At 39.7% G+C, this 14594-nt stretch overlaps 1 protein-coding gene across 1 annotated transcript in view; it reads right to left on the reverse strand.

Moving 5' to 3' along the window:
- Positions 1-14594, reverse strand: part of PATL1 (PAT1 homolog 1, processing body mRNA decay factor) — a 35836-nt gene that overhangs the window by 9316 nt on the left and 11926 nt on the right. Inside the window, exons 6-13 of the mRNA XM_032639015.1 lie at positions 13929-14030; positions 13409-13498; positions 12967-13187; positions 11486-11575; positions 2585-2765; positions 1953-2076; positions 1388-1485; positions 884-943 (exon numbers count right to left, since the gene is read on the reverse strand). Of these exons, the coding sequence (XP_032494906.1) occupies positions 884-943; positions 1388-1485; positions 1953-2076; positions 2585-2765; positions 11486-11575; positions 12967-13187; positions 13409-13498; positions 13929-14030 (966 nt within the window). The remainder of the gene's footprint in view (positions 1-883; positions 944-1387; positions 1486-1952; positions 2077-2584; positions 2766-11485; positions 11576-12966; positions 13188-13408; positions 13499-13928; positions 14031-14594) is intronic.

Consider the following 14594-nt stretch of genomic DNA (forward strand, 5'->3'; position numbering starts at 1 on the left):
GAATAACTTAAAAAATTCTTTGAACATCATTCCCTGTACCTCCTTGACCTCTAATCCAGAAGGCAGACAGTGAAATGATTACACACTTTCCAAATTCTCCAGCAGCGGCAACAGCACCGTAAGATAAACAATGTGTACCACTGCTCCAAGTAATGCCTTATATTAATAAAAACGGTCACAGCTAATTTTACTACTGGGTGCCAGGCATACTGCTCTAAACACTCTGCAAGTACTCATTTACTGAATACTAACTCACCACAGCCCAGCGAGAAACAGACTCTTATAGTTTTCATTTTTAAAGATAAAGAAACTGAGGACAGCATAGAAAGGTTAAATAACTTGCCTCAAGTCACAGCTCTGAGAAATGGAAAAGACATGATTTGTAGACTGTTTCCAGGGTCTGTGCTCCTAATCCCTATGCTCTATGCCTTGCAATATGTATTTATGCTTTAACACTAACTGCTTATATATCACCTGATTGTCCTTAGAACCCAGGACAGTGCCCAGCACCCAGGGAATGTCCAATAAGTATATGTGAGCTGACTGAATAGACCTGAATTAATTCATAGGCAGAACAGTGTAATTTTTATTCTCATTTTCTTAGGAAGATGACCTGCCCCAAAACATTCACAGTTGTTAACTGAACAAGCCTGGACAAAAAACCCACGACTTCTAATTGCAGTGTTCTTTTCATGAGGCCATAGGTGAGGCATACCACATTCCTTTCTAGTGTGCCCTGTACACAATAGGCACTTTACACAAATATATCCATTAATTAAAATCATGGAACACTAACTGATTGTTTACTTTCCATTGTTGAGCACACATACATTTAATAGTTCCTTATTTGAAACTAACTACAGTAACAAATTCTAAAACTTACCTTCTCAATTATGACAAGGGTTTTTCGTCTTTTGTCCCGAACCTGTTTTTCTTTTGTCTCCTAAAAAAAGACAAGACTACTCAATGTGAACTCTTTACCCATGTTAAAAATAATTTACTGGCACACAGGTAATTCCATTTGTAACAATACTTTGAGAATATTGACTCTTTGAAAGTCAATACTCTAAAACAAAACTAATGTGGACAAAGGTCATAGAGTTGACTGAATCAACCCACACATAAACTGAATTCACAGACAGGCAAAAGGTAATTGCACAATGCAGTGGAAGATGAAGATATCATAGGAAAATCTTAAAACACAGAGAAAATCATAATTTTAAAAACTGGAGTCAATAGCTGATGCTGCCTGCAGCCAGACTGACCTAGTTCAAAGGCTCCTGCCACCCCGGTCCCGCCTGGCTGCCTTAGGATTCCAATCCACTGACCCCCAAAGAAGTGGTGATGACGCAGACTTTTTTAAACACACAATTCTACAGACACTTACATCATCCTCACTCCGAGATGTCACAACAGCATCAATCATTTTTCGGGGATTATTCACACTAGAGACAGTAAGCTTTCCCAAAGAGCCCTCAAACTGCACTGCAGGGACAAAAAATTTCCAACAAATAAAAACTCAGAAATGCAGGCAGACAGCTTTCAAAGATCTTTATATTCTCTATTCTTTACACAGAGCCTAACAATTTACTACAAAAATCTATGTATTATCTAAAGCAATCTCTTATCAACATCTATCCTTTCCCATTTTTTTGGTTGTAATAATAAATAAAAATCTGAAGTATTTCCCCCTTATCTATTTTATGGATACTAGAAATTATAACAGGTTTTAAAAAGTCATGGAATCTCAAGTAGAAAAGGATCTAAAAGGCCATCTGTCAAACCATTCACTCCATGCTTGAATAAGGCTGACCTGTGCATTTGTCAAGGACAATGATACTTTACACATCAGTTTCAAACATCTCTATCCAGTCATCTTTACAGTTATTTTTATTCTATCCTATCAGCAGCACCACACCTCTCCATTATGGCTGTGGGGATAAGGACCTCACCTGGCTTATAGGCGTGCTCCAGTTTGGCCACCTGAGGGGTAATGAGCTTGGTGCGCTCCTTTTTTGGGCCATCACCTTGCACTTCTTCAGCAGCTGACAGTTTCTCCAGTTTTTCAAAATAATTCTACCACATGAGAAGATGATTTCAGTTGCAACAAGCCCAGAATATGGTCTCTCTTTATCATGAAATAATACTTATACTAGCGGTAGCAACACTACTTGTACTCTATAAATATATTGATCTTTAATTTTTGTTAGACTGCTATGAATTTACTTTATCAAAAAATCCCAGCCTTCAAAATAATCATCAATGGAAATATCTTTAAAGTTAGACTGCCAATATTCTTCATTGAAAGAACCAGATTATTGATGCCGAAAAGATTTGAAAATATTGGTCTGAGAGCCTCCGTAGGTAAGAAATAAAAGGCATATATGCAAACCTTTGAGTGAATAGTGGGACAGGTTCTTCAGCTTGAAAAGAGGACAGAATTTGCTTAGTCAATTCTTATCCACTTGAAGACTACCTCAAAAGAAAATTCTATCAATATTTAATTCTACCAATATTTAAATGAGTACCTTCACCAGGGTAAGGGACTAAACTATTATCCTCAAAACTAGCACAGAGTACTTACCTGGTAATAAAAATCATCCAGGTAGGGATCAGTGCTTTGCAGCTGCACCATCTGGATTTTAGAGACCCAATCTTTTTCTCGCTGCAACATGAGATTGGCATATGGATCCTTTCGGAGATGATCCTGATGACTGCTCCGGTGACTTCCTCTATCTCCTGCACCATTGAGATTCCGATGCTGACTGAAAAAGAAATACATGCCACATTCACTCCACGTGGATGCATGAATTATGCCTTGTAACAGCACTAGAGTAAACCAGGCCAATTGAAAAGTAAGTTCCCCTTTGCTTCTGTTAAAAGAGTGAAAAAGAATCGAATCTTAACAGAATTTGAAAGGAAAGAGCTGTGCAATACATAATTAAGGAGATAAAACTAAGATCCAAGTGCCTTACCATAAGCTAAGCACTTTCACCTATGGACTTTTGTATAAGCCCCACAATAACCCCATGAGGTAATAAGGTAGATTTATTTTCTCCACTTAAGACAACAAGCCGAGGCCAAAAGAGATCAAGTAGCTAGCCTCAAGCAGGATACCAGGCAGCAGAGTGAGAGATTTTGAACACATGCCAATTTGACCCCAAGTCTATATACTTTTAAAAAAACTTGATGAAAATCATGACATACTTCAAACATATAGAAACGCCCAGCAAATACTATTTTAAAAAAATCCATTTACTCACCATCTAGACTTTATGAAAAAAAAATTATTTGGTCAAATTTGCTTCAGACTTTTAAAAAGTAATATTAAAGTAATACAGTGTGACATTTACAGTTGAAGGCCCACCTATACCCTCCAGATCATGGTTTCCACCTTCCCTTCCTTCCTATAGGAACCACTATCCTGACTTTGTCATGCAACCTCCATGAAATGTTTTTATACTTTTATTACTTGTGCATCTACCTTTAAATATTACACAGTGTTATTCCACTTTACATAACTGGTGCTAGACATACAGTTCCACTCCTTGTTTCTTGTTCAACATTATGCCTTTCATATTTATCCATGCTGGTGATAACATACACAGGCATCTACTGAAAAGCAGAGCTGCTAGGATGCAGTGTATCCACATTATCAACCTTATTATTTATCGCCAAATTCTCTCTCAAAAGGCTGTGCGTGCCATTCCTGCCAACAATGACAGCTGAGACACTTCACGTTTTGCCTGATGATATAAAATGGTTATCTAATTTGCATTCTTCTGATTACAAGTGAATCTGAAAAATCTTTTCACTTTTATGAGCCATGTAGGTTTCCTCTATTGAAAATTACATGTTTGTGTTTGATGCCTTTTGTTACACAGAAGTTTAATATATTTTTGAAATTTTATTAAAATACTTTTAAACTGCTTTATTAAGTGATAACTGATATACAAAGAACTGCACATATTTAATGTGTACAAATTGGTAAGTTGGGACATATGCAAACATTTGTGTTATCATCACCATAAACAAAGTAATGGACATATCCAACACCTACTCCTTGTGTCCCTTTCTTTCTCTTTTTTTGGTGGTGGTAAGAACACTTAACATGAGATCTACACTCTTAAATTCTGAAGTACATAATACCATAATGTTAACTGCAGGCACAAGAAGTTTCATATTTTAACAGTCTAATGTATTAATCTTTTCCTTTATGGTTTGTACTTTTTGTGTCTTAAGAGTCCATATTGGTTTTTTTCCCCCTGAAAAAAATATTCTGGAATTTTTTTGAAAGAAAAAATAAATTATACACAAAGAACCATAAAATGAAAGGTTGAAAAAACCCCTCAAAATTATGTTTAATTCTCTTATTTTATATATAAGAATGGTGATAGAATGTAAGCTCCATGAAGGCAAGGGTTTGGTATGTCTTGTTCTTCTTTCAAACCCCAAAACTGACTACAGTGCCTGGTACACAGCTGAGGTCACATATATAAATATATATTTGGATGAGGATTAAACAGAGGCAAAGATAAAGAGTGACTGTTGGCTTTACGTAAGACTCAAATGTAATGCTAGAGACTATATTCAAGATTATGTCTGAGATGAGATGGTCAACAAAAGGTAGTTAAAAGTATGGTAAGAACTTGGTAAGCAGTGAATATAAAACGTTGATTCCGCACCCCCCAGATCTAAATTGTATTTCACAATTATAGTAACTTGGAAACAAACTGATAAGCTCTTGTCATTTAAAGCTTGTGCACTGGTATGCAGGCAGGTATTAAATCTAATAACATAATTTAAAGTTCAGGGCTCCAGTTTTTGGAAGGTGGAAATGGATGGAGGACATTCCCTCCTGTGAGAGCACCAGAATCACAACTAACTGCTGAACAATCATCGACAGGAAGACACTGGAACTCACCAAAAAAGACACCCCACATCCAAAGACAAAGGAGACGCCGCAATGAGACGGTAGGAGGGGCGCAATCACAGTAAAATCAAATCCCATAACTGCTGGGTGGGTGACTCACAAACTGGAGAACACTTATATCACAGAAGTCCACCCACTGGAGTGAAGGTTCTGAGCCCCACGTCAGGCTTCCCAACCTGGGGGTCTGGCAACGGCAGGGGCAATTCCCAGAGAATCAGACTTTGAAGGCTAGTGGGATTTGACTGCAGGACTTTGACAGGACTGGGGGTAACAGAGACTCCACTCTTGGAGGGCACACACAAAGGAGTGTGCGCAGCAGGACCCAGGGGAAGGAGCAGTGATGCCACGGGAGACTGAACCAGACGTACCTGCTAGTGTTGGAGGGTCTCCTGCAGAGGCTGGGGGTGGCTGTGGCTCACCGTGGGGACAAGGACACTGGCAGCAGAAGTTCTGGGAGGTACTCCTTGGCGTGAGCCCTCCCAGAGTCCACCATTAGTCCCACCAAAGAGTGGGTAGGCTCCAGTGCTGGGTCACCTCAAGCCAAACAACCAACAGGGAGGGAACCCAGCCCCACCCATCAGCAGACAAGTGGATTAAAGTTTTACTGAGCTCTGCCCACCAGAACAACAGCCACCTCTACCCACCACCAGTCCGTCCCATCAGGAAGCTTAAGCCTCTTAGATAGCCTCATCCACCAGAGGGCAGACAGCAGAAGCAAGAAGAACTACAATTCTGCAGCCTGTGGAAGGAAAACCACATTCACAGAAAGATAGACAAAATGAAAAGGCAGAGGACGTGGTACCAGATGAAGGAACAAGATAAAACCCCAGAAAAACAACTAAATGAAGTGGACATAGGCAACCTTCCAGAAAAAGAATTCAGAATAATGATAGTGAAGATGATCCTGGACCTCGGAAAAAGAATGGAGGCAAAGATTGAGAAGATGCAAGAAATGTTTAACACAGACCTAGAAGCATTAAAGAACAAACAAACAGAGATGAACAATACAATAACCGAAATGAAAAATACAACGGAAGGAATCAATAACAGAATAACTGAGGCAGAAGAAAGGATAAGTGACCTGGAACCCAGAATGGTAGAATTCACTGCTGTAGAACAGAATAAAGAAAAAAGAATGAAAAGAAATGAAGACAGCCTAAGAGACCTCTAGGACAACATTAAATGCACCAACAATTGCATTAGGGGTTCCAGAAGAAGAGAGAGAGAAAGGATCCGAGATGAAGAGATTATTTGAAGAGATTATAGTCAAAAACGTCCCTAGGGCTTCCCTGGTGGCGCAGTGGTTGAGAGTCTGCCTGCCGATGCAGGGGACACGGATTCGTGCCCCGGTCCGGGAAGATCCCACATGCCGTGGAGCAGCTGGGCCCGTGAGCCATGGCCGCTGAGCCTGCGTGTCCGGAGCCTGTTGCTCCGCAACAGGAGAGGCCACAGCAGTCAGAGGCCCACGCACCGCAAACAAAACAAAACAAAAAAACAAAACAAACAAAAAACACGTCCCTAACATGGGAAAGGAAACAGCCAACCAACCCAAGTCCAGGAAGCACAGAGTCCCAGGCAGGATAAACTCAAGGAGGAACATGCCAAGACACATAGTAATCAAATTGACAAAAATTAAAGAAAAATTATTGAAAGCAACAAGGGAAAAATGACAAATAACATACAAGGGAACATCCATAAGGTTAACAGCTGATTTCTCAGCAGATACTCTACAAGCCAGAAGAGAGTGGCCCGATATATTTCAAGTGATGAAAGAGAAGAACCTACAACCAAGATTACTCTACCCGGCAAGGATCTCATTCAGATTCAATGGAGAAATCAAAAGCTTTACAGACAAGGAAAAGCTAAAAGAATTCAACATCACCAAACCAGCTCTACAACAAATGCTAAAGGAATTTCTCTAAGTGGGAAACACAAGAGAAGAAAAGGACCTACAAAAACAAACCCATAACAATTAAGAAAATGGTAACAGGAACATACATATCAATAATTACCTTAAACGTGAATGGATTACATGCTCCAACCAAAAGACACAGGCTCGCTGAATGGATACAAAAACAAGACCCATATATATGCTGTCTACAAGAGACCCACTTCAGACCTAGGGACACATACAGACTGAAAGTGAGGGGATGGAAAAAAGATATTCCATGCAAATGGAAATCAAAAGAAAGATGGAGGGGCTTCCCTGGTGGCGCAGTGGTTGAGAGTCCGCCTGCCGATGCAGGGGACACGGGTTCGTGCCCCGGTCTGGGAGGATCCCACGTGCCGCGGAGCGGCTGGGCCCGTGAGCCATGGCCGCTGGGCCTGCGCGTCCGGAGCCTGTGCTCCGCAACGGGAGAGGCCACAACAGTGAGAGGCCCGCATACCGCAAAAAAAAAAAAAAAAAAAAAAAAAAAGAAAGATGGAGTAGCAATACTCATGTCAGATAAAATAGACTTTAAAATAAAGAATGTTACAAAAGAAAAGGACACTACATACTGATCAAGGGATCAATCCAAGAAGAAGATGTATCAATTATAAATATATATGCACCCAACATAGGAGCACCTCAATACATAAGGCAAATGCTAACAGCTATAAAAGAGGAAACTGACAGTAACACAATAATATTGGGGGACTTTAACACCTCAATTACACCAATGGACAGGCCATCCAGACAGAAAATTAATAAGGAAACACAAGCTTTAAATGACACAACAAACCAGATAGATTTAATTGATATTTATGGGACAATCCATCCAAAAACGGCAGATTACACTTTCTTCTCAATGCACATGGAACAATATCCAGGATAGATCACATCTTGGGTCACAACTCAAGCCTCAGTAAATTTAAGAAAACTGAAATCATATCAAACATCTTTTACGACCACAACCCTATGATATTAGAAATAAATTACAAGGAAAAAAAACACAAACTTATGGAGGCTAAACAATACATTACTAAATAACCAAGAGATCACTAAAGAAATCAAAGAGGAAATAAAAAAATACCTAGAGACAAATTACAGCGAAAACACGACAATCCAAAACCTATGGGATGCCAGGAAAAGCAGTTCTAAGAGGGAAGCTTACAGCAATACAATAAGCCTACCTCAAGAAACAAGAAAAATCTCAAATAAACAATCTAACCTTACACCTAAAGGAACTAGAGAAAGAAGAACAAACAAAACCCAAAGTTAGCAGAAGGAAAGAAATCATAAAGATCACAGCAGAAATAAATGAAATAGAAACAAAGAAAACAGTACCAAAGATCAATAGAAACTAAAAGCTGGTTCTTTGAGAAGATAAACAAAATTGACAAACTTTTAGCCAGACTCATCAAGCAAAAGAGGGAGAGGACTCAAATCAATAAAATTAGAAATGAAAAAGGAGAAGTTACAGCAGACACTGCAGAAATATAAAGCATCATAAGAGACTACTACAAGCAACTCTATGGACAACCTGGAAGAAATGGACAAATCCTTAGAAAGGTATCACCTTCCAAGACTGAACGAGGAAGAAATAGAAAATATGAACACACCAATCACAAGTAATGAAATTGAAACTGTGTTTAAAAATCTTGCAACAGGGCTTCCCTGGTGGCGCAGTGGTTGAGAGTCCGCCTGCCAATGCAGGGGACACGGGTTTGTGCCCCGGTCTGGGAAGATCCCACATGCCGTGGAGCAGCTGGGCCCGTGAGCCATGGCCACTGAGCCTGCGCGTCCGGAGCCTGTGCTCCGCAACGGGAGAGGCCACAACAGTGAGAGGTCCGCATACCACAAAAAAAAAAAAAATTCCAACAAACAAAAATCCAGGACCGGATGGCTTCACAGGTGAATTCTATCAAACATTTAGAGAATAGCTAATACGCATCCTTCTCAAACTCTTCCCAAAAACTGCAGAGGAAGGAACACTCCCAAACTCATTCTATGAGGCCACCATCACCCTGATACTGAAACCAAAGATACTAAAAAAAAAGAAAATTACAGACCAATATCACTCATGAATATAGATGCAAAAATCCTCAACAAAATACTAGCAAACAGAATCCAACAACACATTAAAAGGATCATACACCATGATCAAGTGGGATTTATCCCAGGGATGCAGGATTCTTCAATGTATGGAAAACAATCAATGTGATATACCATATTAACAAATTAAAGAATAAAAACCATATGCTCATCTCAATAGATGCAGAAAAAGCGTTTGACAAAATTCAACACTCATTTATGATAAAAAGTCTCCAGAAAGTGGGCACAAAAGGAACCTACCCCAACATAATAAAAGCCATATATGACAAACCCACAGCAAACATCATTCTCAATGGTGAAAATCTGAAAGCATTTCCTCTAAGATCAGGAACAAGACAAGGATGTCCACTCTCGCCACTATTATTCATCACAGTATTGGAAGTCCCAGCCACAGCAATCAGGGAAGAAAAAGAAATAAAAGGAAATTGGAAAAGAAAAAGTAAAACTGTCCCTGGTGCCAATGACATGATACTATACGTAGAAAATCCTAAAGACCCTACCAGAAAACTACTAGAACTAATCAATGAATTTGGTAAGGTTGCAGGATACAAAATTAATGCACAGAAACCTCCTGCATTCCTACACACTAACAATGAAAGATCAGAGAGAGAAATTAAGGAAACAATCCCATTTACCATCCCACAAAAAGAATAAAATGCCTAGGAATAAACCTACCTAAGGAGGTAAAAGACCTGTACTCAGAAAACTGTAAGACACTGATGAAAGAAATCAAAGATGACACAAACAGATGGAGAGATATACCATGTTCTTGGATTGGAAGAAGCAATATCATGAAAATGACTATATTACCCAAAGCAATCTACAGATTCAATGCAATCCCTATCAAATTACCAATGGCATTTTTCACAAAACTAGAACAAAAAATTTCACAATTTGTACGTAAACACAAAAGACCCTGAATAGCCAAATCAATCTTGAGAAAGAAAAATGGAGCTGGAGGAATCAGGCTCCCTGACTTCATACTACAAAGCTACAGTAGTCAAGACAATATGGTACTGGCACAAAAACAGACACATAGATCAATGGAACAGGATAGAAATCCCAGAGATAAACCCACACACTAATCTATGACAATGGACAAGACAGTCCCTTCAGTAAGTGGTGCTTGGAAAACTGGACAGCTACATGTAAAAGAATGAAATTAGAACACTCCCTAACACCATACACAAAAATAAACTCAAAATGGATTAGACACCTAAATGTAAGACTGGACACTATAAAACTCATAGAGGAAAATGTAGGAAGAACACTCTTTGACATGAATCACAGCAAGATCTTTTCTGATCCACCTCCTAATGGAAATAAAAACAAAAATACACAAATGGGACCTAATGAAACTTACAAGCTTTTGCAAAGCAAAGGAAACTACAAACAAGACAAAAAGACAACCCTCAGAATGGGAGAAAATATTTGCAAACAAATCAGTGGACAAAGGATTAATCTCCAAAATACATAAACAGCTCATGCAGCTCAATATTAAAAAAAACAACCCAATCCAAAAATGGGCAGAAGACCTAAATAGACATTTCTCCAAAGAAGACATACAGATGGCCAAGAAGCACGTGAAAAGCTGCTCAACATCACTAATTATTAGGGAAATGCAAATCAAAACTACAATGAGGTATCACCTCACACCAGTTAGAAAGAGCATCATCAGAAAATCTACAAACAACAAATGCTGGAGAGAGTGTGGAGAAAAGGGAACCCTCTTGCACTGTTGGTGGGAATGTAAATTGATACAGCCACTATGGAGAACAGTATGGAGGTTCCTTAAAAAACTAAAAATAGAATTACCATATGATCCAGCAATCCCACTACTGGGCATATACCCAGAGAAAACCATAATTTAAAAAGACACATGCACCCCAATATTCACTGCAGCACTATTTACAATAGCCAGGTCATGGAAGAAATCTAAATGCCCATCGACAGATGAATGGATAAAGATGTGGTACATATATACAATGGAGTATTACTCAGCCATAAAAAGGAATGAAATTGGGTCATTTGTAGAGATGTGGATGGATCTAGAGACTGTCATACAGAGTGAAGTAAGTCAGAAAGAGAAAAACAAGTATCGTATGTTAATGCATATATGTGGAACCTAGAAAAATGGTACAGATGAACCGGTTTGCAGGGCAGAAACAGACACACAGATATAGAGAACAAACATATGGACAAGGACACCAAGGGGGGAAAGTGGCGGGGAAGGGTGGTGGTGGCGGGATGAATTGGGAGATTGGGATTGACATGTATACACTAATATGTATAAAATAGATAGTTAATAAGAACCTGCTGTATAAAACATAAGTAAAATTCAAAAATTAAAAAAAAAAGAATTTGTGCAGTGGAAACATAAAATAACAGCATATATGATCTGACTTAACCAGTTAAAATAAGTGCAATACTGATTACATTTACTTAAAAAGTAAACTAAATCAGTCAAAAATGAAAGCCAAATTAAGAAACCACAAAGGAGTAGGATAAGTACTTACTTCCTATTCTGTTGCTGTCTCTGATGCAAGAGTCGACGGTGCTGTGGATGAAGGTGGGTTGTGTCTGGTCTAAACATTGGGGCCTGTGATCTAAACAAAAAGGGAAAAGATGTGCAATTCTGTCATCCTGATGACTTGAAGTTTTTAACAATGTGGTCAGTACAGGATAACTTCATACAGGTTCACCCAAGGGAATGCTAAAGTCTATTCTAAGATCTTTCAGAAGGAAGACGCCACTGTATTTTTGCGTCTTCCACAAAAGCCAATTCTCAACTCCTAAGAGGACAATCATAAAATTAGAATGAATCAGCAGTAAAGCAGTTTAACTCTTTTTCTTTTTGCTCCTGTTAAAGAGAAGTCTCTAATAGATTTAGTGTACTTAGTTTCAAGTATTTGGGAATGACACTGAAACATATATGTGTGATAGTTAATTTTATATGTCAGCTTGGCTAAGCTGGCCAGTTGTTTGGACAATCACTCAACTAGATGTTGCTGTGAAGGTATTTTGTAGATGCGACTAACATTTACAATTAGTTGACCTTAAGAAAAAAAGAGATGACCCTCGATAATGTGGTTGGGGGCTTGCCCAATCAATTGAAAGGAAAACATGTTTCCCAGGGAAGGAATTTTGCCTCAAGACTAGAACACGGAAGTCTTGACTGAATTTCCAGCCTGCCCACCTGCCCTATAAATTCAGACTCAAGGTTGCAACCTCAACTCCTACCAAAATGTCCAGACTGCTGGCCTGCCCTATGAATTTTGGACTTGCCAGCCCCACAATCATGCAAGCCAATTCCTTTCAGTAAATTTCTTCTTAACTTATTTATCTATATCCTACTGGTTCTGCTGCTCTGGAGAATCCTAACTGATACAATACGATATGTAATAAAACACAATTTCACTGAAGCAGGAACTTAAACCCCTCCTGTTATAAAACCACAGTGGAAGCAAGCAACTAGCTAGCACTGAGATTAGCTGACAACTCAACATCTATATCTCTGTTCCCTTTTTTTTTTTCTTTTTGGCTGAGCCGTGCAGCTTGCAGAATCTTAGTTCCCCAACCAGGCATTGAACCCAGGTCATGGCAGTGAAAGCACCGAATCCCAACCATTGGACCGCAAGGGAACTTCCTCTCTGTTCCTTAGTATATGATAATTCTTGTTAAATGACAAACACTTCGTGCATACGTAAGTCTGTGTGTGTTTGTGAAATAAGTGAGACATAAGAAACTTCAGGAGAAATAAAAAAGGTGATTAGTAATGTGCAAATGTACACAGGAAGCATGTGACTGGAGGGAAACGTGATTCATAAGAAAGCCTGGAGACGGTCAAACATTTCTGTGTTTGGCAACTTGAGGATCAAATAACATCTCAAAATATATCACTTGCAAATATCAACAGACTTCTATGTTACAGCACTAAACGTCAATGATCAGGAGGCTTAGATGACAATGGATAAACGGAGGCATCTGTTTTGTGTACCTTAGGTTTTGCAGGTGAGGCCCTGGGCCAGGAGGGTGCTGCTGAGGAGGAGGCGGTGTAGCAGGGGCTGGAGCACTAAAGAAGGCACGGAAGCCTGGTGCTGGGGGAAGCATCTGCCCAACTCGCCCTTGCAGCAACTTGGGATTCATGGCAGCAAGTGGACTACCAACAAATCCAGGGACCCGTGCAAACTGGCTGGGAGACATCCGTCCAGGCTGTAGCTACAAGAGGCACAAGATCTCAGATTCAGTTGATCAGCAAGTCCCCTTACTTTTATCCACAGAAAAGTGAATACTGCTTCCATCAGTAACTTTGTCTGAGAAAGTAAAGGAAACAATAAGAGGCGGCAGTGACTGATTAACAGCAAAAAAGGGGGATATCAGCTAGTGAACCTTTGGAAAGTGAGAAAGCTCTTTAAGGGCTGAGCTAACCCTAGGCTTACCTGTGCTCCTCCAAGAAGCTGGGCTCTCTGGAGGGGGCTGAGAACAGGAGGAACACTAGGAGGGAAAGGGTGACCCAGTAGGGAAGAGTTCTAAAAAAAAAAAAAAAAATTATATTTATACCATGAAAACAGGTAAATAACAGGGGAACTCAATAGAAATACAGAATTAACTTAGATAGAAAAACTCTCAAATTGTAGAGCTGAGCTGTCCACTGAAGGAATATGAAAGAGTAATGCTGGAAGTTAGAAAGCACTGTGATCATGTAACGTGAAAGAGAAAGAAGTAGAATGAGGGACTATAATAGCAAGAAACCTGATCACGTCAAGTTTAGATTTTTAAGATAAGAAAAGAGTTGAGGTAAGAAATAGCTGAACGTGATGAACTATGTCTTCTGACCCGGGGACTATAAGATCCAGAAATTCAAGTATGGAGATTATAAAAAACATGTAAGATTTAGGAGATGTCTATATACTAGGCAGTGATCAAAAAATATTTTCATTAGATTGTAAAGTGACATACCGGGACACTGCAGAGCTGGTTTGGAGACATCCTCTCACCGTAGGGAGCAGGATAGCGTGGTGGCATTGGGGGTCGAACATGGACAGGCTTCGGACACAGAACCTATCAGGACAAACATATGTACAACTACACTCAGTGAAGTCAGTTTTTCCTCTACCTCTTCTTCCTCCCCTCGAGTACCGGCAGAGACACAGAACTCAATGCAAAACCCTACTTCTAAGCAAATTGCTATGGCTTTGGTCCACATACAGAACCTTTGGTCACTTCCTCTCACAAATATCAAGCAATGTGCCACTTTTAACTGAGGAAGATTTAGCTAATTCTCCAGTTATCCCCACCCTTCCATGCTATCTGAGGGAGGTACCAGCAGATATTCTGACTTGCAAATTCTCTCCAAGAGGATATATTTTGGTAGCAGTGAGGGAGATGGAATGATAAGAAAGCTGGAGGATTAACTAAGTCCTATTCTGAAGTCCCTATGATATGGCCGCCATGCTCAGCTCTTTCGTGTACGTTGTGACTCCACCATTTCATAGGATATTGAGCCTAACTAGGCCATACCAATACCACCCTCCCCCCATACCTTCCAAATTGGCCTTCCTTTTCAGCTGCTGGTTTCAGGTGGAGGAAAGTCTATGGAACAGGACTGCACAGGCTCTAGGGAAA

Source organism: Phocoena sinus, chromosome 8 (genome assembly GCF_008692025.1).
Source record: "Phocoena sinus isolate mPhoSin1 chromosome 8, mPhoSin1.pri, whole genome shotgun sequence".
Taxonomy (NCBI): domain Eukaryota; kingdom Metazoa; phylum Chordata; class Mammalia; order Artiodactyla; family Phocoenidae; genus Phocoena; species Phocoena sinus.